This window comes from Mus musculus, chromosome 5 (genome assembly GCF_000001635.26).
Source record: "Mus musculus strain C57BL/6J chromosome 5, GRCm38.p6 C57BL/6J".
In the NCBI taxonomy this organism is placed as follows: Eukaryota; Metazoa; Chordata; class Mammalia; order Rodentia; family Muridae; genus Mus; species Mus musculus.
This window is the reverse complement of record NC_000071.6, coordinates 72,742,048-72,764,001: the sequence shown is the minus strand read 5'-3', so window position 1 is coordinate 72,764,001 and position 21,954 is coordinate 72,742,048. Positions and strand designations below refer to the sequence as shown.

The 21,954-nt window shown below is 44.9% G+C and overlaps 2 protein-coding genes across 14 annotated transcripts in view; both read left to right on the top strand.

The window, feature by feature from the left end:
• The window catches only part of Tec (tec protein tyrosine kinase), a 112,937-nt gene extending 104,653 nt beyond the window's left edge, over nt 1–8,284 (top strand). For 6 of the 10 annotated variants that reach the window (XM_006503846.4, XM_006503848.4, XM_011240719.3 and 3 more), the window contains 5 exons: nt 222–438; nt 3,595–3,659; nt 6,280–6,398; nt 6,482–6,639; nt 7,623–8,264. In XM_006503846.4, coding sequence (XP_006503909.1) covers nt 222–438; nt 3,595–3,659; nt 6,280–6,398; nt 6,482–6,639; nt 7,623–7,706 — 643 coding nt within the window. In that variant the 3' untranslated portion in view covers nt 7,707–8,264. Of the gene's footprint in view, nt 1–221; nt 439–3,594; nt 3,660–6,279; nt 6,399–6,481; nt 6,640–7,622 lie in introns of all 10 variants that reach the window. The other 4 variants (NM_001113464.2, NM_013689.5, NM_001113461.2 and 1 more) reach the window with 1 other exon arrangement.
• Nucleotides 8,285–11,009: 2,725 nt separating this feature from the next.
• The window catches only part of Txk (TXK tyrosine kinase), a 57,015-nt gene continuing 46,070 nt past the window's right edge, over nt 11,010–21,954 (top strand). For 3 of the 4 annotated variants that reach the window (NM_001289494.1, NM_001122754.2, NM_001289495.1), the window contains exon 1: nt 11,225–11,323. In NM_001289494.1, the coding sequence (NP_001276423.1) occupies nt 11,308–11,323 (16 nt within the window). In that variant the 5' untranslated portion in view covers nt 11,225–11,307. Of the gene's footprint in view, nt 11,324–21,954 lie in introns of all 4 variants that reach the window. The other variant, XM_011240722.1, reaches the window with a different exon arrangement.

The window sequence follows — 21,954 nt, the reverse complement described above, 5'->3', positions numbered from 1 at the left end:
GGACTGGAATTATAGGTGGCTGGAAACCATCCTGTGGGTGCTAGGGATTGAACTCAGGTCCTCTGGAAGAGCAACCAGTGTTCTTATCCACTGAGTCATAGCTCCAGATCCCATGATGTAAATTTCTAGCTCCCCTTTTTGAATTAAAAATTGGCCCCGCCCAGCACACCTGCCTGCTGGTTTGTTTTCCTGTGGTAACTCTGTGTGTCTGTTGCCCTCAGGAAGCTGACACACCCCAAGCTGGTACAGCTCTATGGTGTATGCACCCAGCAGAAGCCCATCTACATCGTTACCGAGTTCATGGAACGGGGCTGCCTTCTGAATTTCCTCCGGCAGAGACAAGGCCATTTCAGCAGAGACATGCTGCTAAGCATGTGTCAAGATGTCTGTGAAGGGATGGAGTACCTGGAGAGAAACAGCTTCATCCACAGAGACCTGGTGAGTAACCAGAGTCCTCCTGGCCTCCCACTGCTGTGACTTCCTACACCCTGGCTGGATTCCATTGTCCCGTTGGGTTACACAGAGAACTTTGTTGTATTAGTTGCCTGTTTTTGTCCTTAACAAGATTTCGTTATTTTCAAACTTGGTAAATTTCAATAATTTACTTGATAATTTCTAAGGAAAAGACCTTTATTAAATCTAATAGCGTACAGACTTATTATCCCCAAGCAAGTTTCCGTTGAATTAATTATTTGAGCTCTGGGAGATTCCCAGGAGATAGCTAGTCGGGGCAGATTTATTTGATGTCATTGTGTTATAGATAAGAGTGTTAGCTTTGGGGGAAGTGAAAGAGGCTTGCCTATTGTGAGAAATGGGGAAGTTAGGCTTAGCCTTGACCTTTAAGACCAAGTCTCCAGCTCTTTCTACTTTAAGTGCTGAACAGAAACTACCAGAGAAATCCTGAGCTCAACTAAGAGGGAATTCTGGGAGTTTTCATTACTTCTGAAAATAATAGGAAGAAAAATAGAAAACAACCTAACCCAGTTCTAAAGGGCTGTGATGGGGGGGTTTCTCAGTTTTCCTCCTCTTCCTTCTGATTTTCTTTCCCTCCCCAGCCATTCTTCACAGTTAACACCACTGTAACAAATAATACTGTAACCATAGCAAGCAACACTGTGACTGCAACAAGTGACACTGCAACTGTAACAAGCAACACTGTGACTGTAACAAGCAACACTGCAACTGTAATTAGTAACACTGCAACTGTAACAAGCAACACTGCAACTGTAACAAGCAACACTGGCTGCAACAAGCAACACTGTAACTGTAACAAGCAACACTGTGACTGTAACAAGCCACACTGCGACTGTAACAAGCAACACTGTAACTGTAACAAGCAACACCGTGACTGTAGGAAACAACACTGTGACTGTAGAAAACAACACTGTGACTGTAACAAGCAACACTGTGACTGTAACAAGCAACACTGTGACTGTAACAAGCAACACTGTGACTGTAACAAGCAACACTGTGACTGTAGCAAGCAACACTGTGACTGTAACAAGTAACCATCTACCTTGATTAGTCTACCAAACCAACAGGATTCGCATTGTGTCCACCCTCCTTTAGCCTTAGCTGCCTTGTGATAGAGCGTGGATCTGTTTCCTTGGAGCAGGAGCAGCAGGGTGCTTTGTTTTAACCTCACCTGACATAGGCCTTACTTTTGTACTGTAAGCTCCTTTGATAAGGAAGTGGATATTATTCCTATCTGCAAAGGAAGTGAGTAGAACTGGATAAAATATCATCAGGTGCTGGGGAGATGGAGGAGTTTGGACCCAGAACTTACCTTTAGAGTCAGGACTGTAACTCCGATGTCATCTTTAGATTTAAAGCATAGTAACAAATTGAGGATTTGGCAAGGTTGACTTGATCTCCTCGGTGTGTTGTGGGGCTAGTCCTAGTCCATTCTGAAAATTGGATGTGCAATGTGCACTTCATTGTTTGGCTCACATCTTGTTAAAGTTCATACCATTTAATAGAGGCAACGGGCTTTGTAAACTAGATGTGACATATAACATTAGCTTTGATGATTGTGTGTCGCTATGACAACAGCTAATTGTCATGTAGAAACTCATGAATTAAGCATCGTTCTAGTTTTGTTCTTGGAGAATGGATGCAGACGGAATACTTTCATGACTTGCACTTGTCTGTACAGAATTTATTTTCTTGAAAGTGAGTTTTGAATTTTTTTTGGCCAGTGATATTGATATAAATCCCTGGAAGGTTTTAACACCCTTTAAAGTATTAATCCTGCCAGGCGAGAATAAGATTACTAACACAACCTTTGAGCCAAATTTGAAGCAAGCTTTATTAAATTCTGACCAACATGGTAAATACTAGCCAAGTTCATTCCCGGGATTCCCAGAGAATGCCTGCTAATTACATAAGCCCAGTGCTTATTAAGGCAAACCTATTAGGCTATAGACTTTTGACTTTGTCTGATCAGGGACAAGCATATATCCTAGTGTACTTCCCAGCTACAGTTACACACCTTCTGCTTACATGTGACCAAGCACATCCTGTGCACCTGGGGTAACCACCCTTGTTTACAGAAGTGAGAACACATGGCTTGTGGTCGTAGGCGGGCCACAGTCTTCAGCATTCCAGGAAGTTTCTGTCCTGGAAACAAGTGAAACTTACAGATTAAAGAAAAGTTTATTTTACAGATCTTTTAGGCACAGCAGTTTAAGACGTAAAACGTAACTTTTGCCCTCACAAAAGGAAGTGTCGAATGTGCCTTTCCCCTGAGTAAAGTGTTTCATGGGCTTGCAAGTGACAGTACCATGGCTGTCCTCCCGGGAAGGTGCAGATAATTCAAGAGGTGGGCATTAACTGTCACTTGAGAGAGACTCTTAAATGTGCTCAGAGGAAAGGAGCTCTGGGGAATTATCACACAGGAAAAACAAGCATCCGACGAGTGAGGGAGAAACCTTGCCCCATCAGTTGAGGTGTTAAAAACACCATTATTTTGCTTCTGAGAAGCCCTCTGTCATTCTACCAAATTATTATATTGGTTCATGTAATTCTTGATGGATTCAAGAATACACCAAACCCCAAATAACATATGTGTGTGTTTTACCAGCTGAGTATATTATGTCTTAATATATTAGCAACCTCATACACGATAAAGCAGGTCCTGTGTCTATACTTGGCCATTCTTCTGTCTGTTGAGGTGACCACTCTCAGGTTACTGGTCACTGTGATGATTGTGTGTTTCTACTGTTACCTAGAGAGAATTCATCTTTAATCTAGATTAAAGACTTAAGAGTGTTATCAACATCAGTAAGAAAATCACATAGTAATACAATAGGCCTGGACCAGGAAGAAGGTTGGAATGTCCGTTGATCCTCATGAAGTGTGATGTTGGTAAAGACAGTGCCATAATGCCTTGTGACATTTCTAATCTGTCTTTTTTTCAGGTTGCTTCAGATTTTTGTTGGAGGTACCTTCAGTATGGCTGTAAACAGTTTATATGAACACATGTACAGTTCTTTCTGATGTGGACTGTATTATATTTAGTAGAAAGTGAACTTCTGTTGTTCCTTTTTTTGCAGGACCTTTTAATAAATGTAACGTCATAATCTTGTTTTCCAGGCTGCCAGAAATTGTCTAGTGAATGAAGCAGGAGTTGTCAAAGTATCTGATTTTGGAATGGCCAGGTATGGCTGAGTACTGTGTGCTTTTAAGTGGTCACATTATATTTGAATAATTAATAAGCATGGGAAGGCCTTGGGAAATAGCTCAGAGGATAAATTGCTTCCCTCCCAAGCCTGAGTTTGACCAGAATGCAGGAAAAAATCCAGGAGTGGTGGCTTAGGCTTTGTAACCCCAGAACTGGAAAGGCAGAGACTGGTGGATCTCTGAGGCTCTCTGGCTAGAAAACCCAGATTAATTGATGAACCCTAAGCCGTTGAAAAGAGACTAGGCAGACAGCGTTCCTGCCCATGCAATCCAAGGTTGCCTCTGTCCTCTCTATGCACGAACTGCCCACAAGCAAACCCTCCCCAAACTGAAATAAAAACTCAGGCCTCGGGCCCTGGTTGTAGTGATGCTTGTTGTAATCTAGTACTTAGAGGTGGAGGCGGGAGAATCCGGATTTCAAAGTCATTCCTGGCTATATACCAAGTTTGAGGCCAGCCTGGGCTACATGAGATCCTGCCTTTAAAATTTTAATGTGGGAATGATTTGCACCAATAAAGCAATAAGGAAATCTCTTCAACTGTTGTAAGGGTAAATGAGGCTAATTACTATTGTGGCATTGGTAATTCTTTCCACTAGATGGTAGTAGAGCCTATATAATATCTCTCTCTCAATTTGTTTGGTGATTCAGTGCTTAGTATATCCTTGTTCGCAATGTTTTTAATCTCTTAGTTTTTCTACTTTTACTAGTGTTAGAATAGACGTTTAAGAAGCATTTTGTCTGTCCTCCCCTTTCCCTCTGTCCCTTGAGTCATGCATATATTAAAAATCAGGTGTCTACTGGGTGAGGAGCCTAACCCTGTGAGCCACATCGGTGAGTAAACTGAAGGCTGAGCCCACATGTAGTGCAAACGATGGAGAAAGGAGATACATAGCCCTGGGGAAAGTGACTGTGACAGAGCAGGGTGGGGTCAGCAGACAGTGGCTGTCAGTCCAGTCTGTGCCTTTTGTGCTCCAGATGTGTCGGAAAGGAACTTTTTATTTACAAACAGTTAAAAAAGAGACTAAAAGCATGTCAGGACACCTGAGAATTATCTGAAACCTAAGTCTCTGTCCATTGAAAAAACCAAAAACATAGTGTTATTGAGACTTTCAACTTGCAGTCTTGACTAACTGTTGATACCATCTGTGGTCACTTTCACACTGCAGATGAAAAACCTTGAGCTGTCACACGGACGGTGTGCCCTGCAGATACTGAAATCCTCTGTATTATCTGTTTCGTCTTTCCCTGAAATCTTCTACTGTTCGGTGAAAGAGCTAACTTGGGAGTGGGGGAAGGGACGGCCGCTGGAGATCTGGTGACCAGAAAGGCTTTTCTTGCATGGGAACATTGAGTGAACAACACAGGAGAACCATAGTGGTGCCACCTTAAGTCTGGGACTAGTGTGACCTGCCCAGGGAATCAGAAGAGGGCCAAGGAAGCTGGTCCAGAGGCAGAGCTAAGAGCAGTCAAGAAAGTAGAGCAATGTTGGGTCTTCGGGCCAACACCAACCCCCAAGAAGACGCTGGCCTTTGGTGGCCTGAATGCTATCTTTAGTAGTTTCTGATTCTCGAAGCTGATTACCCAGTCCTCTCTATGTGCTCTAGGTAAAGATAGTTAGCACCTGAAGGGGAACCCTGCACTGTCTATCGCCATTCTTCATATTTGGCTTGCAGAAAGCTGGTACTTTTCCACCAGTCCTTTTAGAACTACTCCTTATGCACTACATTCAGACGTCTCTGACTGACAACTATTTGATCCAGCCCAAGGTGGCATTGTCCACCAGATACCATTTTTGTCCATTCAAGGGGAAGTCGGTGTGCTCATCTGAATCTTTGCTCCTGGCAGCTTTAGCATTGACTTCCTATAAATATGTAATGCATTAACAATCCCTCTGATAAATTCCTGCTGCACATACAGCGAAGGGGCTGAAGTCCTCACATCTGTCACTCATCAAAGATTCTTCCCACAAGTGGTCAATGCTACAGCTTCCATGTGTCTTTCTGGATGGATCTGGAAATGTTCAGATAGAAAAAGAATAAAGCATGGTTTGAGAGTGTGTGTGTAGGGACAGTGTGCTGGTATATAAATATGGTATATTACCATCATCTTAAACCTCCTTTTGCCTCTGATCTTTCTAATGCAGTGCTCTCATTGCTTACGTGTGCTGTAGCTTTAAATTGAGGGACTGTGGGGCTCAGAGCACGGACGGCTCTAGTTACTTGTTACCCCTTCCTGTAAGCAGCTCTTCTTCAGATATTTTGCATGCAGGGCCTTTGGATAAAATTTTGTTCAGAGAACAAAGACACGTACCCTACCCCATAAGTTTGCAACAGTTGTATAGTATTCTGCCTCTGTTACCTCATAAGAGAGAAAGATAAACAGCAGTACAATAAAAGTCCACACACTGGGTCACCTCTTCAGATTCTTAACTCAAGCCGAGGAGCTAGACAGACGTCATTGGGCAAGGCCATGAGCTGAACGTGTGTGTTGCATGTTAGACTGCCGTTACTGTCTTGGTCTGTCTTTGTAAGGGGAAAAACGAAAGCTCACGTCTGACATGCAAAGGTGTGACCCATGCGTGGTGTGTCTCATCCTAGGTACGTTCTGGATGATCAGTACACAAGTTCTTCTGGCGCCAAGTTCCCTGTGAAGTGGTGTCCCCCAGAAGTGTTTAATTACAGCCGCTTTAGCAGCAAGTCAGACGTCTGGTCGTTTGGTAAGGCCCACGATGCACGTCTCCTCCCCTCCCCTCCAAAGAGGAAGCAGACTCATCATTGAGTAACCTTATCGTTTTTGTAGGTGTGCTAATGTGGGAAATATTCACAGAAGGCAGGATGCCCTTTGAGAAGAACACCAATTACGAAGTGGTAACCATGGTGACTCGTGGCCACCGCCTCCACCGGCCAAAGCTGGCTTCCAAATATTTGTATGAGGTGATGCTGAGATGCTGGCAAGAGGTACGGCTGTTCCTTTGTGTTGTTTTCTGGTCTATGAAACGATCCATGGTTGGGCCCAGTGGATAGGGAAGGTACAGTTCTTGCAGCCCAGTGACGGTTTGGCTCTTGCACAGGAATGTCAAACTCTAGCAGGAAGCTTTGTCTCGGTGCTGAATAGTGAGAAGTCTCTGAAGACACAAACAATGCTAATGGTTAGCTTAATATACTCAGGCTGACATTTCACTCCCAAGTGCCCCCCCCCCCCCCCCATAGCTGGACCTTGGAAAAAGCCCAGAGAAGTTGCTTCTCTCCATCCAGTAACTGTGAGGTAGAAAGTTTCACTTTCTTTAAACCCATTGTCTCTAGGTATCTTACTTAATCTCTAGAAACATTGAAATACCACCTCCGTAGAAGACATTAAACCCCAGAGAGACCCTTGAAAGACTGCAGTTCACATATATTTCATATCCAACCCTTTAGATTTCATTTTCAGAGTAACCCTTTGAGGCATAGATGCTTGTACTGTGACCATAAGGCTCACGAGGGTGATACTTGCCCGGGGCCAGTTACCTCCAGAACATCAGAGGCCCATCCTGCACCGAAGCCATCACTTGCTATAATACCTCCCACCAGCACTGACTGGGGTGCACAGAGGCTAATTGGGTGGGAAGTGGTAGCAGGGAGAGCAGTGTGAGCAAAGTGGAGGATTTGGTTATAAACATGGTGTGTGTGCCAGGAGAGCTTAGTCTGAATTTTGTGGGAAATGAGGTTAGCTGATGAGGAGATGGAGTGGGGGGTCACAGAGGGCCCTCAAAATGAGTAAGACAAGGGCTCCAAAACGAACCCAGCAGCTTTGGGGTTGGTTAGGGCAAAGAGAAATCATCCTGTGTTTCCCCATTCCCCAGGAGTCTTGCCTCTGCAGAGTCGCGCAGGATTTGAGCAGTAAGAATTTTCTGGGGAGCCGCTTCTGAAACTCATAGCTTCTCTTCGATTTTTAACTGTAGAGACCAGAGGGAAGGCCTTCCTTTGAAGACTTGCTGCGTACGATAGATGAACTAGTTGAATGTGAAGAAACTTTTGGAAGATGAATGGTGGCCCCAGTTTCCAAGGCAAGAGGAAGAAATGGTGTGCCATCGGAACGCAATTCTCTTGGCACCTGGGAGTATAGACTGCTCTGCTTACAACACGGGAGCCCCAGCGCATCTGCTGCTGATCCAGCCTGAGCTCAGTGGCTGCTTTGCCGGCTGCACAGATGGTCTCTCAGAGCTGGTGACTTGAAGCACTCATTTTGCTCATTTCTTCAAGGGTTTGAGTGCCAGCCATGTATACCAGGCTCTGTGCCCAGGCCTCAGGAGATGAACATGGGACTATGCTAGCTGATGCTAGCAGAAAGCCAGGGTGGTTGTGATGGGGACGAGTCATGTCCCAGCGTCTCTTCCATGCCCTTTGGCTTTTACATAAACCTGGGCCTGGAGTGTTGTCTACCACTGAGTTCTAGGAAAAGCAGGAACCCACCTGGATACGTAGTAATCCTCTGTTTTGGAAACATCTCTTTCCAAACTTGTTCTTAGTAGTATGCTTAAAAATTTGTATATTGTATATATTGTAAATACATATAATATATAAAGTTATATATTTATAAGTAACATACGTTTATCTCTTTAGCTGAAATTTTTGTTGTTTTTGTTTTCTGAGACAGGGTCTCACTACGTAGACCATCCTATCCCCAAACTTGCAGAGATCTGCCTTTAATGGGAAGTTTTAGGAGTAGAGAATGTCTAGTCCTAAATCTGACAGCTGCCAATTCTATCTCACCCAGGGATCAAATATGGCTTTCTGAAGAGAAGACTGCCTGGATCCCTTAGTTGTTAGATACTTGATTCACAAGCAGACTCGTACAAATAGCAGTGCTTGCCCCTCTCGAGCCATGGTCTGTGATGAACTATCTGACCTGAGCATTGTGGTCAGAGCTGATTAGAATTAGGTAGGAATTTTCATGTCAGAATTAAGTAATTCCAAAGTCCTAAGAATGTTTCCAGGACATTGAAGATGCTCCTGTTGAAGTGCTAGGCTCTGGACCAGAGGTGTTAGAACCAAGTGGTATATAATCCAACTAGGTCCCCAGAATGGCTTATCTGTGGGAGTCCAGGATGCTGCCAAAGGAACTAGGGAGAAAGTGTTCCAAGCTGCCATGTGTTTTTCAAGAAGCCTGGTTGGACTTGGATCCCTGGATTAGTGAAAGTCTCCATCCCAACCCTGCACCAGGCCCTGATGTCCAGTTTCTCTCAGTGAATTTCGCTTGCAGTTTCCTTTTCCTCACGAGCTTCAGGAGAAGAAGCTAACCCAGTTCTTGTGGGTGCCAGAGGTTTTCCACAGAGATCCCTGTCCAGGCCTGGTACGAGGGTTCCAGTGTAGGGAAGTGAGTGCAGGCAGGGAGACGAAGTCTCTGCTGTGCCTTCCAGGTCGCTCAGTAACTCCAAGCCAATCTGAACTGAGTGGAGTGGGGCTGAGCCAATGAGAAGCCGACTATCCAGTGAGGAGTGGGGCGGGACCTCAGGTGGCTCTTCGGGAGAGAAGATCTCTTCCCAAGTGTTACATACAGCTTTTGGAACAAAAGACTCAGAGGAAGAAGTAGTTCTCACGTACCTTTAATTCCCTGAATGGATTTATATACAGTACTGGGGGTGATTCAGGGTTCGACAGCGGGTACCTCTCATTGGCTTGGACTGAGAGTTTGGGGGAAACCTTATTTGCATGTGGAAAGGCTTGGTGCTGTTCCTACGAGACTGATAGCATGTGCCTCTCCTGTGGGGGCTGTAACTTTGACAGGAGTCAGGGGTCCAGGAGACATGATGAAACGTCTTCTGTCCCATGTAGGTGGAAATTACCACCCTCTGGGTCCCACCAAGGTTCAAGACCTAAGCTCGATTGGAGACCAGGCTGTCTCTGCGTAGCCCGTTGCCCCACATGTTCCCATCAGTAGAAACCATTTCCTATCCAACACACTGTTCTTGGTATTTGAGAGCTCCCCCTTCCCATATCAGTAGCCCCTGTAATCCCTCCCACCCTGGAGCATGTGGTGAGCACACAGACTGGAGCTGGCTGCTGACTTCCCTCTGACCATGGAGAACCACCGATTTGGTTAAGAGTCTGTGCCGCCATATTGAAGGTTGGGCCGAAGGCTAAGCTCATTCCTTTTATAATGGATAAAAAAATGAAATATTCTCATCATAATGTGCCATATTCCTTCCAACTCCCCACATCACAAAACCATACACACTTTTTAATCAACTCCTTCAAGCAGCTGGTGATATGCAGGCATGCCTTACTATTATTGCTAAGATAGGCCCCACCTATCTTCTCCTTTTATCTGGATGAGCTGTGAAAGGAACCAGGGTGTGCTCAGGAAAGTTACAAGAAGGTTGAGTTCCTGTGTGAACAATTTGAAATACTCTTTCTTATCACATGTAGGTCTCAGGGGGCAGGATACATGTGTGTATGTGTGCATATGTGCCTGTGTGCATATGGGGGCTAGAGTTGATGCTGTGTGTTTTCTTCGATTGCTTTCCACCTTGTGTAGTGAGGTAGAATCTCTCATTGAACTCAGAGCTGGCTGATTTGGCTGGTCTAGCTAGCCAGTTTGCCCTCAGGATCTCTTGTCTCCATCTCCCAAGCACTTGGTTTACTGGTGGGAGACCGTGCTCTCTTGTCAATTATGTAACTTTTCTGGCTCTGAACTTGGGTCCTTATACTTCAGTGTCAAACACTTTGCTCACTGAGCCATTTCCATAGCCCATACAAATGCTTCCTATGGGAAAACAGAACAAATGAAAGGGAGCGCTCACGCTGTAGACTTGTTCATCCAACCGAGGTGCCAATGGGAACCTGTCAAAGCTGAGGCTAAATCTTTTCTTTTCTCTGTCCCTGTCTTTCTGTCTCTCTGTCTCTGTCTGTCTGTCTGTCTGTCTCTCTGCCTCTCCTGTCTCTGTCTGTATCTCTGTCTGTCTCTCTGTCTCTGTCTTTCTCTCTGTCTGTCAAGGTTTCTCTATGTAACCCTGGCTGTCCTGGAACTCTATGTAGACCAGGCTGGCCTTGAACTCACTCGCCTCTGCCTCCCAGAGTGCTGGGATTAAAGACTTTTGCCACCACACCTAGCTTCAGCCAGTTTTTAAAACAGATCTTTAGATTCTCCCCTAATCCCAAACCAAGTCTTTAGAGTCAGTCCTAAATCAGAGGGCCAAACATCCTAGTTTGGATATTCATGATCCTAGAAGTCGATTTTCCCTGTACCACTATGAGCCCTCCAGTAAGTAAAATTTCTTCTTGTATGGTCCTTTATTCCAGTATCAGCACAGGGAAGACAGTTTAAGTTGACTACTATGAAGGCCCCTTTTACCGAAATTCTGTGATTTCTTCAAAGTGTTTTCTAGACACACCCACAGCGTAGGTATAAGGAAGTGCTAACACTTCAGATCTGGATACAGAGCTCTGAAGTTTCTTATGTAGGCCACTGGGTTGTCATTCACACACTCTTGAGGTTTTCAGAACAGGAAATTAGGTGGGGTAAACTTTGCCTGTGAGAAACGTCACAGGCCAACAACTATGCTTTCAGTTGAAAGATGTGTTACCGTGAGTGGAACAGAGCTGAAGAACCAAGGCTTCTGTGTATGGCCAGCAAGCAGGGTCGCCATGATCCTGTCCTCTTGTGAGTAAGATGGGCTTTACCATTTAATGTCACAGCGTGTTTATGGGTGTGTTGCCTACTGGTGACCCCTAGGAGTGGGTTTTGCTAAAACAAGGAATTTGTGAAATCCTAAAGATGATTTCTTCAGATGTAGTGACAGGATTTTGTGGCTTAGTTAAATGTCCACTGCCTCTTGATAAAATTATATACTTGAGAATTGAGAATACAGATGACAATAGCAAAAAAAAAAAAAGTTGTGTACTTAGCATGTGTGGAAATTCGGTCAGTGTGATGGGATATGTTTGTTTTTTGAATGATAATGAACTCAGAGTTGAGGGTGAAGAGATCAGACTTTTCTGGTTTAGCCTCAGCTTTGACAGGTTCCCATTGGCACCTCGGTTGGATGAACAAGTCTACAGTGTGAGCGCTCCCTTTCTGCCTCCTCCTATAGCCGTCACAAGTAAACAGTGGGCAAAGCTGGCAAGCACATCAACTAATCTGAGAGTTGCTTTGAAAGACTTCAAGACGATTTTTGGAAGCACTCCACAGTTAAGACTCAAGAGAGGCTAATTATGTATAGGGGTTTAGGAAAGGAAAAAAAAAAGACGATCTCTGATTTTAATTCTAGATGCCCTGGGAATCAAACATCAGTAGAACTTAGTCATTCTAGATTAGGCCAGAATTCTGATTTATTTTTAGCTGGCAGTAGGAAAAAACTGACCGAATTTTACATATCTCTTTAAGCCACAGCACGTTATTAGGACCTCCAGACATTGGTAGGATTTATAAAAATAATCAAATGCTATTTTTGTTGTGCCTTCCTGAATATGATTTACAGTTTGATTCACTAAGAACAAAACAAGACAATAACAACAACAACAGCAACAGCAACAAAAAGGTTTCTTGTTATCAGAAATAGGCCAAGCAGCTCAAGACAGAAAAAGATACAAAGAATTGTCACGAGTCCCCACCTCCCCAAGGGCAGAATAATGTTGAGCAGATGCAGAATATGGACTTTTAAAGGCTTTGATTGTTTCTCATGAGATCAGAACCAGGGGAAGGAAGGCCATGTGTTATGACAGGAAAGGCTCAGCTACGTGTAAGGCAAGTAGATGCAGAGGCTGTCTAGGGATGAAGTGGGAGACTACTTATCTATGGGGTCTTAGATTTCCCCGTGGCCTGGGGGGGGAGGAATGGTTTTAATGCAATGTCCCTGTACCATCCAGTGTCTGTCTGTCTGTCTGTCTGTCTGTGTCCTTCTGCCATGAGCCATAGCTAAACCACTCCATTTTCTTCTGCGTGAAATAATGAGTATTCGCCATTGACAAGGCACCACCAAGTGCCCTCCAGGGTGTTTTAAACTTAAGGATGCTTATTTGTATGCGCCAAACACATTGACTGTTCAAGGGGCTGCCATGGTGACCTGGAGTCACAGGCTGCTGGAAGGGAAGAGGAGGTAGTTGTATAGAGTGGGGTTTTGATCATAAAGGAATGATGGTGGCCTCTGAACAGGGTCCAAGACACTCCTCCAGTGAGGTTACATTTGTGAAGTGTTGGAATTGCCAGTGTGTTTGGCAGCTAAGTTACCGTGAGAGCAAACTCAGACATTTACTTAGATGGCAAGATCCCAGTACAGCAGCTAAGGATTAGAAATTTCTCCCTTTCACCTCTTCTTGAATGCTTTTAATCTATTGTTTGTGGAAAGAAAAACCATATAAAAATGTTTCATATATATACATATATATACACATATGTATGTATATATATGTGTATATGTATATATATGTGTGTGTGTGTGTGTGTGTGTGTGTGTGTGTGTGTAATCTTATGGTCCAGTTTGCCTGATACATGCCTGGGGGTTCTGCTTAAATGCAGGTTTCTAGGTTCATTATCATCATTTGATCTGAGGGTACAGTAAGAAACTTTGATTGCACTGTATTTCCAGGGCCTCTCCATTCCCAGAGTACTCTCATACCAGCCCTGCAAAGCTAATGGACCATTATTACTGTAATTAATATGAGGATAAGCCGGGTAGCTGGGATAGGCATCCTTTAGGCTGGCCTCTGGTGCTAACTACTTTCAGGTATGATCAACCCCTCATCCTAGGCATTGGACTCTTTACCTCTCTCAGATAGAGTATGTAAAAACAATGGGATGCCACCTCTGAGACTTGGTGCACAAAAGACGGAGCTCTTGTCTTTGCTGCGTCTGTGAACATGGAAGTGGTTTTCTAGCTCCAAGCCAGCAGGGTTTAACTGCAGCTTCAGTGAGCTCTGCTGAGCCGTTAGAGAACTTGAAGGGACGCTGGCTAGCCCAAGTATGGCAAACACAGCTCTGGCAGGCCTTGCTCTTCTTCTCCATTCCCTCTGCCTTTCTAAACAGTTAGATTACACCCTAAATAAACCCCTAAGGTCTATTCGCCTATTTTGGCCACTTCCTCCTCCTGAGGCTGGCCACCAAGGTCCAGCTATGAAAGTATTGAAGTCCAGCAATCAAAAGCCCCCTTTGACTCACCTAATTAACATGCCCAATTAAAATCAAACACCTCATTCTAACACTGGGATTCCCCTTTTACATTTATAAATGGCCATTTTCCTATTGGTCATGTCTGTCTCCTCTCTATCCAGAGGCAGTCCTTTGTGACACCCTTCTGGGACAAATACCTTTCCCCTCCCTCGATCCCTTCCCCTTCTCCCTCATCCTCTGTCTCCTCTTTGTCTCTTATTTGCTGTCCTTTGACCTTCTAGGCACATCTCCTTTGTGCTGAGAACTTGCTCTTAGAGTCCCTAGCCCATACTGGTCCACAGAAACAAAGCAATCATAATAATGATTGGGTGCAGGCCGAGTTTGTGCCTAGAAATAGAAAATGACTGTAGTGGGGTTGGCAGAGATGGCTCAGTAGTTAAGAGCACCAGCTGTTCTTCCAAAGGACCCTGGGTCAATTCACAGCACCCACATGGCAGTTCACAACTGTCTGTAACTCCAATTCCAGGGAATATGACACCTCACACAGACATACATGCATGCAAAAGGCCAATGTACATAAAATAAAAATTAAAAAAAGAAGAAGAAAATGTTTTTAGTGGCAAGGGCAGAGAGTGTCACAGATCCAAGGCAAATGTTTGCTCCCACTACTGTTGCTTCTGCTGGAATTAATGCTCTTTCTCACCCACAGACTGTTAGAATGAGCATAAACACAACACAACTGATTTCTTTTGTCTTGGAATAATGTCATGTTTTCCCTGTAACTAACTTGTTTAAAAATGGCAGTTGTGGCCAGCTTGTCCCCACCTTTGTGAGGCTTCCGTGCCTTCTTGTGTGCTGATTTGCAGATCCAGTAGCTCCTTTGAGGAGCCCCCACCCCCATCCCCACCCCCACCCCCAAGACCAGTCTCCTCCACCACCACCCCTGCCCACCCAGAGGCAGGCAGCTCAGCTTGGGCTCCAGCGCCCATATGCTCTGTGGTTCGTTCAGGCAATTCTTTATTTCACAAGCTGGCTTGAAACGAGTGAGATCAGTGAGCCTGTGACCTGTGAGCCCACAGACAATACAGTTCTAGGAAACAGGACCTTGAGGTGTGGGGCAGAGTAGAGATTGTGAGTGAGATGACTGCGGAGTCCGGTTCACATGGACTCACTACAGGAAGGAGTCAGAATTTCTGCAAACACAGCTGGGCATACCCCGGTGGGGGAGAGGCAAGAAGATCTTATGTTGGAGGTCAGTCTGAACTATGGGGCAAATTACAGGCCAGCTTGGCCTTCACCAAACTTTGTCTCAAAACAACAACCCAGGGCAGGGGTTGGAGTTCAGTGATAAGAGAGAGCGCCTGGGGCACTCCCTTCTAGGAGGTTATTTGAAGGTTAGATCAGGGGACCTGACTACAGCTGGGAGGCACATGATGGATACTGTGTGGGAGACACACAGCCTCTCCTCACCTTTTGCTCCCTGGAATATCTCCCAATGTTCTATCCAGATCCAGACTCCCAGGCTTCTAGAGTCTTCCCTAAACTCCTTTCCCAACAACACTGGACCTTGGGGACAAGCCAGGCCAAGAACCATTACTATCTACCCAACTGTATCCACTCCCAGACCCACTTCTTTTCTCCTATTGTGGACTTCCCCAATGTAACTATTCACCAAAATTTCACAGTCTAATATGAAACAAAAGAAAACAAGGTGGATTGGGGCCTATTACAGAGTTATTCCCTTCTTGGCCAATATATCTAGAAAAAAAATTATCTCAGGTGACCTTCATTTCTTAGAAAGGTATCAAGTATGGTGGCATAAACTTGCTGCCCAGCATTTGAAGGGTCTACAGTTCAAGACTATCCTGCCCTACTTAGGGAGACTGACTCAATAAATGAGTAATCAAACAAACAAACAAGCAGTATATAGGTGTACCTACAAGATAATTAACACCCCACCTGTATAAAGGGCACAAGCTTAGAATAAAGAATAGCTTTTTAAGTTGGACCAGTATTCATGCGAAAACCACAACCTATGGCTTTTCCTTCTCTCGCTACCGACTTTCCACCCATGTGTGCTATTGATTTGATATCAGGAAACTAGAGAAAAGCTACCAGCGTTGAGCCTCCCCAAACTACCTGTCAACTCATTTAAAATATTCCTGTCCCAAACGGCCATAAAGCTTAGATCTAGTGGTGGGCTTTTGTGGCAGAGAAAGAAGTTTGACTTTTCTCCTGGTGACACGGGGGGGGGGGGGGGGGGGATGGAGGGGTGGATGGGGAGAGGCCATGACTAGTTTAGAGTGAATTTACAAGTATCCAGTCTGCCATGCCCTGCACTATGGAGGCAGGAGGGTGACTTCAAACGTAACCTGGTGAGCTCTAGGACAGACAGAGCTCTATAAAAAGGCACTGTCTCAGAAAAGATCAGTACTGCTCATCTGGGGGTCCAAATTTGTGAGGCTTTTTTTTTTCCTGCAGCCCTCTGGAGTAGATTCACCTAAAATTATCCACAATTTTTAGCTCAGGGCAGCTCCTGAAACTGGGTGATTTTTTTAAAGCTTGTTTTTAAGGGAAAAAAAAATCACCAGACACCTGCCAGTTACTATGAAGCCCACATTCCGTTGGAATGGCTCTCCTCTGAGGCACCGATCCAGAAGAAACTCAGCACTGCCTACGCCAGCAGCTAAATTGAGACATTGCTGGTAAATCTCAGAAACTGAAGACACAGTGATTACTTCCCAGCCTGCTTGAGCAAAGGCTTTTCATTTCTATGGCTTTGCTTGCCCAGAGGTGGATCGTACATACTGCTTTGGGAAATCATGCTTTCTTCCCCACCTTGCCCCCCACCAACCCATGCTCCTTAGTGAATGCTTGTTCACAATCAAATCTCTGTTATGGTCACTATGAGCCTCCTGGGAGAAAGGAACCCCTCAAACACCCATCCCAGATTCAAGGAGGCGGGATCACAGGTAACAAATAGTTCAGGTACCACCTAGCTGGGAAGAGATGTCCCGGTGTGGAAAGATTACAGAGATCCTATCTGGATGTGATGCCCATTTTACTAATGGTGTATCATTAAGGATCTTTGCTGGGGAACAAGAAGCAGACGGAAAGAACAATGCAGACATAAGCCTGGGAGAGAAAGCTGGGTTCCTGCAAAAATCCTCAGTTTTGAGTGTCCTTCCCACGGGACCTTCCATCAAGCAAATGGCCATTGCTCACTCCTTAAGCATTTGGTGTCTTTTGACAAGGCCCTCGTTAATGTACATGGGTTCTTGGATAAACTGGGGATTTTCTACACGGGCAAGAACTTTCTCTGTGCAGGTTCATTGTCAAAGGACACCGGCTGACTTCTGTCATCAAGAATATCTGTGGAAGGGAGCACACCAATTCACTCACTCTCCCCGAAGACCTAAATAACCTAAGCAGGAAATGCCCTTGAATCTAACGATCACTGGTATCTGCATTGGGGTGAATTTTGATGGAGTATGTTAACATTGAATAAATATGTTTAGCACTTGGGGAACTCATGCTGAGCTAGGGCACACAAGGTAGCAGCTGTTTGTGTGCATTAGTGGTGGTAGAAGGGGACAGGTCTATGCATAGGCAGAAGTAAGCTGTTTGGCTTGTGACTGTGTTTGATCTTCGGAGCAATAGATCAGAATCTTTACGTAACTGAAGCCACTGCAAGGCAGGCTGTACTTTCAAAGAAAAGGGAATTGCCTTTGCTACTGAATCAGGAAAGCATAAGTATTTTTGAAAAGCCTTCCTCCCAAATTTCAGGCTGCCTAAGTGAACAAAACTAAGGTTGGGAGAACACTGTTGGGTTTTCAGGCCACAGTACTGGGGGGGTGGGGGGGAGATGAACTGGGGCTCAGTGAACTAGGGACAGTCCTCTCCTACTTTAAGATAGTCCTGCCTGAATGGTGACAATGAGGTTTCTCTTTCAGAGTTGTATGTTTTAAAATGTATCTGTCTGTTTACAGTTTTTATTGGGTATATATGATGAATGTATGGGCGCGTGCGTGCGTGCATGCGTGCGTGCATGTGTGCATGCGTGTGTGTGTGTGTGTGTGTGTGTGTGTGTGTGTGTGTGTGTGTGTGTGGCACCTTGTAGCATCAGTTCCAGGAATTGAACTCTGGTATTTAGGGTTAAAGAGCATGCACCTCACTCACTGAGTGACACGCCAGGCTCTGTATTCAAATCTAAAGTGCTGTGATAGCTAATGCCGTGAGCCAACATGGCTGGGCCATGTGTGGTACCTGGATACAATTTGTTCAAATATTCTGAATGTTTCTGTGAAAATGTCTTTGGGGAGATTAATACTTAAATGGATGGATTTTAAGTTAGGGAGGTGTCTTAGTTAGGGTTTTACTGCTGTGAACAGACACCATGACCAAGGCAAGTCTTACAAAGGATAACATTTAATTGGGGCTGGCTTACAGGTTCAGTCAGAGGTTCAGTCCATTATCATCAAGGTGGGAGCACAGCAGCATCCAGGTAGGCATGGAACAGGCAGAGCTGAGAGTTCTACATCTTCATCTGAAGGCTGCTAGTAGAAGACTGACTTCCAGGCAGCTAGGGTGAGGGTCTTAAAGCCCACACCCACAGTGACACACCTACTCCAACAAGGCCACAGCTTCTAATAGTGCTACTCTCTGGGCTGAGCATATACAAACCATCACAGGAGGTTTATCCTGCATGGTACTGTTAGTCTTATCTACAAAGGAGGGCCTCTGTGGGAGAAACAACAGTCTTGAGCAAGAAGGAGTTCTGTCTGCAGATTCCCGTTGGGCTCAAACTAGCTCGTGTCTCTGAACTTCCTGCCATAGGCTTGTTAACCGCCAAGGTCACAGGAGTCAATTCCTTAATACCAATCTCCCTGCTGGTCCTGACTAGCAGAGGAGTCAGGTTTACAAACCTGGAATTGCCTCTAATCACAGCCCTGGCCATGAAGACCTTACGCAGAAGGAGGCTTCCCTAAAAGTAAGGAGAGGTGTGCTCACTAGATCCCATATGGAAACATCTTATTTCAGTCAGGGGCTGAGTAGGGCTCAGACAACAGGAGCTGTAGGGACCAAAGACTCCATTGGCTTCCTCAGCCCTCTTCCTCCGTCTGTCTTTAGAGGAGACCACATCTGCTCCGTATTTACCATAAGTTTGTCTGGTGAGAGCACAGTGAACAGAAGTTGACTGGGTACTAGGGAACTGGTGAGGAAACTGAGAACCTGCTTTCTGTCTCTCTCTCTCTGTCTCTCTCTCTCTTTGTTTTTTCGAGACAGGTTTTCTCTGTGTAGCCCTGGCTGTCCTGGAACTCACTCTGTAAACCAGGCTGGCCTCGAACTCAGAAATCTGCCTGCCTCTGCCTCCCAAGTGCTGGGATTAAAGGCATGCGCCACCACTGCCTGGCTTCCCTGCTCTCTTAATCACATCTCATCTTATTGCTATGCTCCTGGACTCTGAGGAAGCTCTCTGGGCTTAAATTCTCACTCAGATACTACATGACTGGACAGAATGCTGGACTGCTCATTAATCTATTTGTCTGTAGTGTTGAGGTCCTGTTACCGCCATATACGTTCACTACTTTTGCTTTGCTGTGATCAAGATATCAGACACAGGCAATTTAAGGGAGGAAGAGTCCATCTTGGCTAGTAGTTTCAAAGGGCTCAGTACTGGTTGCTTGTACCTATGTGCTTGGACAGAAGATCTTGGTAGCAGGAGCTATAGAGGAGAAACACCATTGATCTCATGGTCAACAGGAAGTGGAGGGAAGGAAGAGTGATGACGATTGACTGGCCCTCTCCCTCTTCCCTCTCTCTTCTGTCTGAGTCCTTAGCCTATGGGACAGTGCTACATGCGTTCAGTGTAGGTCTTAAGTCTTTAGTTACTCCTCTCTAGAAAGATCCTCAAGGACTCACCTAAAAGAGGACCTCACCATTCTCCACGGTGTTCTAAATCTCGTCAAGTTGACAATGAAGATTACCCATCACATATAAAGTAGAACCTACTTCAGTATGAGAGTCCTGTGTCAGTTAGTACAGGCTAGTACATGGTACAGTGATAGCTTTGGGTACATGTTGCCAAGTATGTGATAAGGGGTGCATTGGTAAAAGTTGGGAATAGGATTCCTAGAAGATGGGTTTTATTACTTTAGTCTATTACTCCCAAATGAAGCTCTTAATCAGTTGTCAAGGACAATTCTTTTTCTATAAGAAAATGGGGTGTGTCTTCTTTGACCCCTGAATGCTAATCCTAATAGAACGGGTATAACTGAATTTTCAATAATTCTGTTTAGCACTTCTGGATCCAGTGCTTGATGCTGGATGATAACCCACTACTACCAGACCAGACAGGGTTTCTCTGTGTAGCCCTGGCTGTCCTGGAACTCACTCTGTAGACCAGGCTGGCCTTGAACTCAGAAATCTGCCGCCTCTGCCTCCTGAGTACTGGGATTAAAGGCGTGTGCCACCACGCCTGGCCTGGGATGGAGTCTTAGGCTGTGGCCCCCAACAACAAATTTTAGCTAAAGCTCTCAAAGCTCTCCCTCAACTTTGTTGCCTCACAGGATCCCCTAGTCAAAGGTCATGGTCAGAACACATGGTCTGTGTGTGCTTGGGATCCTGCGTGATAGGGCTACTGACAAGGCCTATTACAATGGTGAGAAGACCCATCGGGACCTATTCAGCAATTATTTACTGAATAATTATTTACTGAATAACTGGTTATATGTCAGTTACTGATCTAGATGCTATGAAAAAAAAAATGTAGGATCTAGTCCCTTGGAACAGAAGGATGCATGAGAGCTTAGAACACAGTGGCTTTCAACTTAGGATGATCTTTTACCCAGGGGACATTTTATAGCGTGTGGAGTTGTTTCGGTTTTCACAGCTGGAGGGTGACAGTGGTATGGGTGTCAAAGGGGAGGAGGCGTTGTTGCTACATGCATCTTGTATGCACTAGAGGTGCTAAGTAGGGTACACAAGAAAGCCTCCACAATAAAGGATGTTGGGCAGGCAATCGCATTAATGAAGAGGTTGAGTTGCCTGAGAAAGGTGAAGCCCGTGTAACGAAATCACTTGTACAGTGGGACCCAGTGAGGCAGCATGGGCAAGGACAGTCAGTGTGTGCCTTAGGAAGCCACAAAACGAAGGGGGTGCATTGCATTTGGGAGTTCTTTTTAGAAATGTTCAAAGTCTGAGAAGAGAGAAAGTAGGAGATGGGAATGCAGTGGGAACTGGGGACAACAAAGTCAACCAGAGGAGTCTCTGACACTGAGAGACAGTATTACACTGAAGACAAAGAGCTGTTGACCGAGGCTGCTTCAGGGACTATAGAATGACTGGAAGAAACCATGCAGAGCAAAGACCCTAGAGTCAGGCACCGACCTCCAGGTACAAATCTAGCTCTGGGTCCTGGATCTCTGCGGAGTACCTCTCTGACTCTCGTAGGGAGTCACCTCCCTGTGATTAATGTTCCATGTCTGGAAGGTATCCCCTTTTCCACAGTGTCATGGTAAGAGCACATGAATGAATGTGTGCTTGCGTGAGTATGAGTGTGTTAGATTTGTTCATCCAAAGCTGGTGATGCGATGGAAAGGCAACAAGAGCTGTGCGGGTGGAGCAGACTGAGGGCTGACTAGCTATCCATGATGGGTCTCACCAAGAGCCCTGGGTTTCTGTGGTGGCCTGATACACATGAGAAGATGAAGAAGGAGAAATGAGCTAGGTTTCTTATTGAGGGTAATAAGATAAGTAGATGAATAAATAGGTTTGAGGGAGCACCAAAGGAGATGAAAACTCCGGATCATACAAGCATAAGAGGTGGATGAATTAGACAAATAAAGCCCATTCCTATCCATCACTAAAAATCATATGTATGTAGAAAGTCCTAGAACATCTGCCCGCGTAATGAAAGTTTTGTTTGATTTTTTTTAATTTATATATTTAAAAAATTCAAATATTTTGGTAAACATAAGGCAAACATATAAGCTATGTAAAGTGACTATTCTTAGCTCTGACTATATAAAATATTTTAGGTTTTATTTAAATGCGATGTCGTACGTGTCTGCAGCACACCTGGTTACATCATCTTGTAAGTTTCTAGGCCGAGCACAGTTGGTTGTGCCTTGATACTGTGAATTGTACCCTTCTATTGTCTGCTGACAACTCACTCCTGCGAGGAA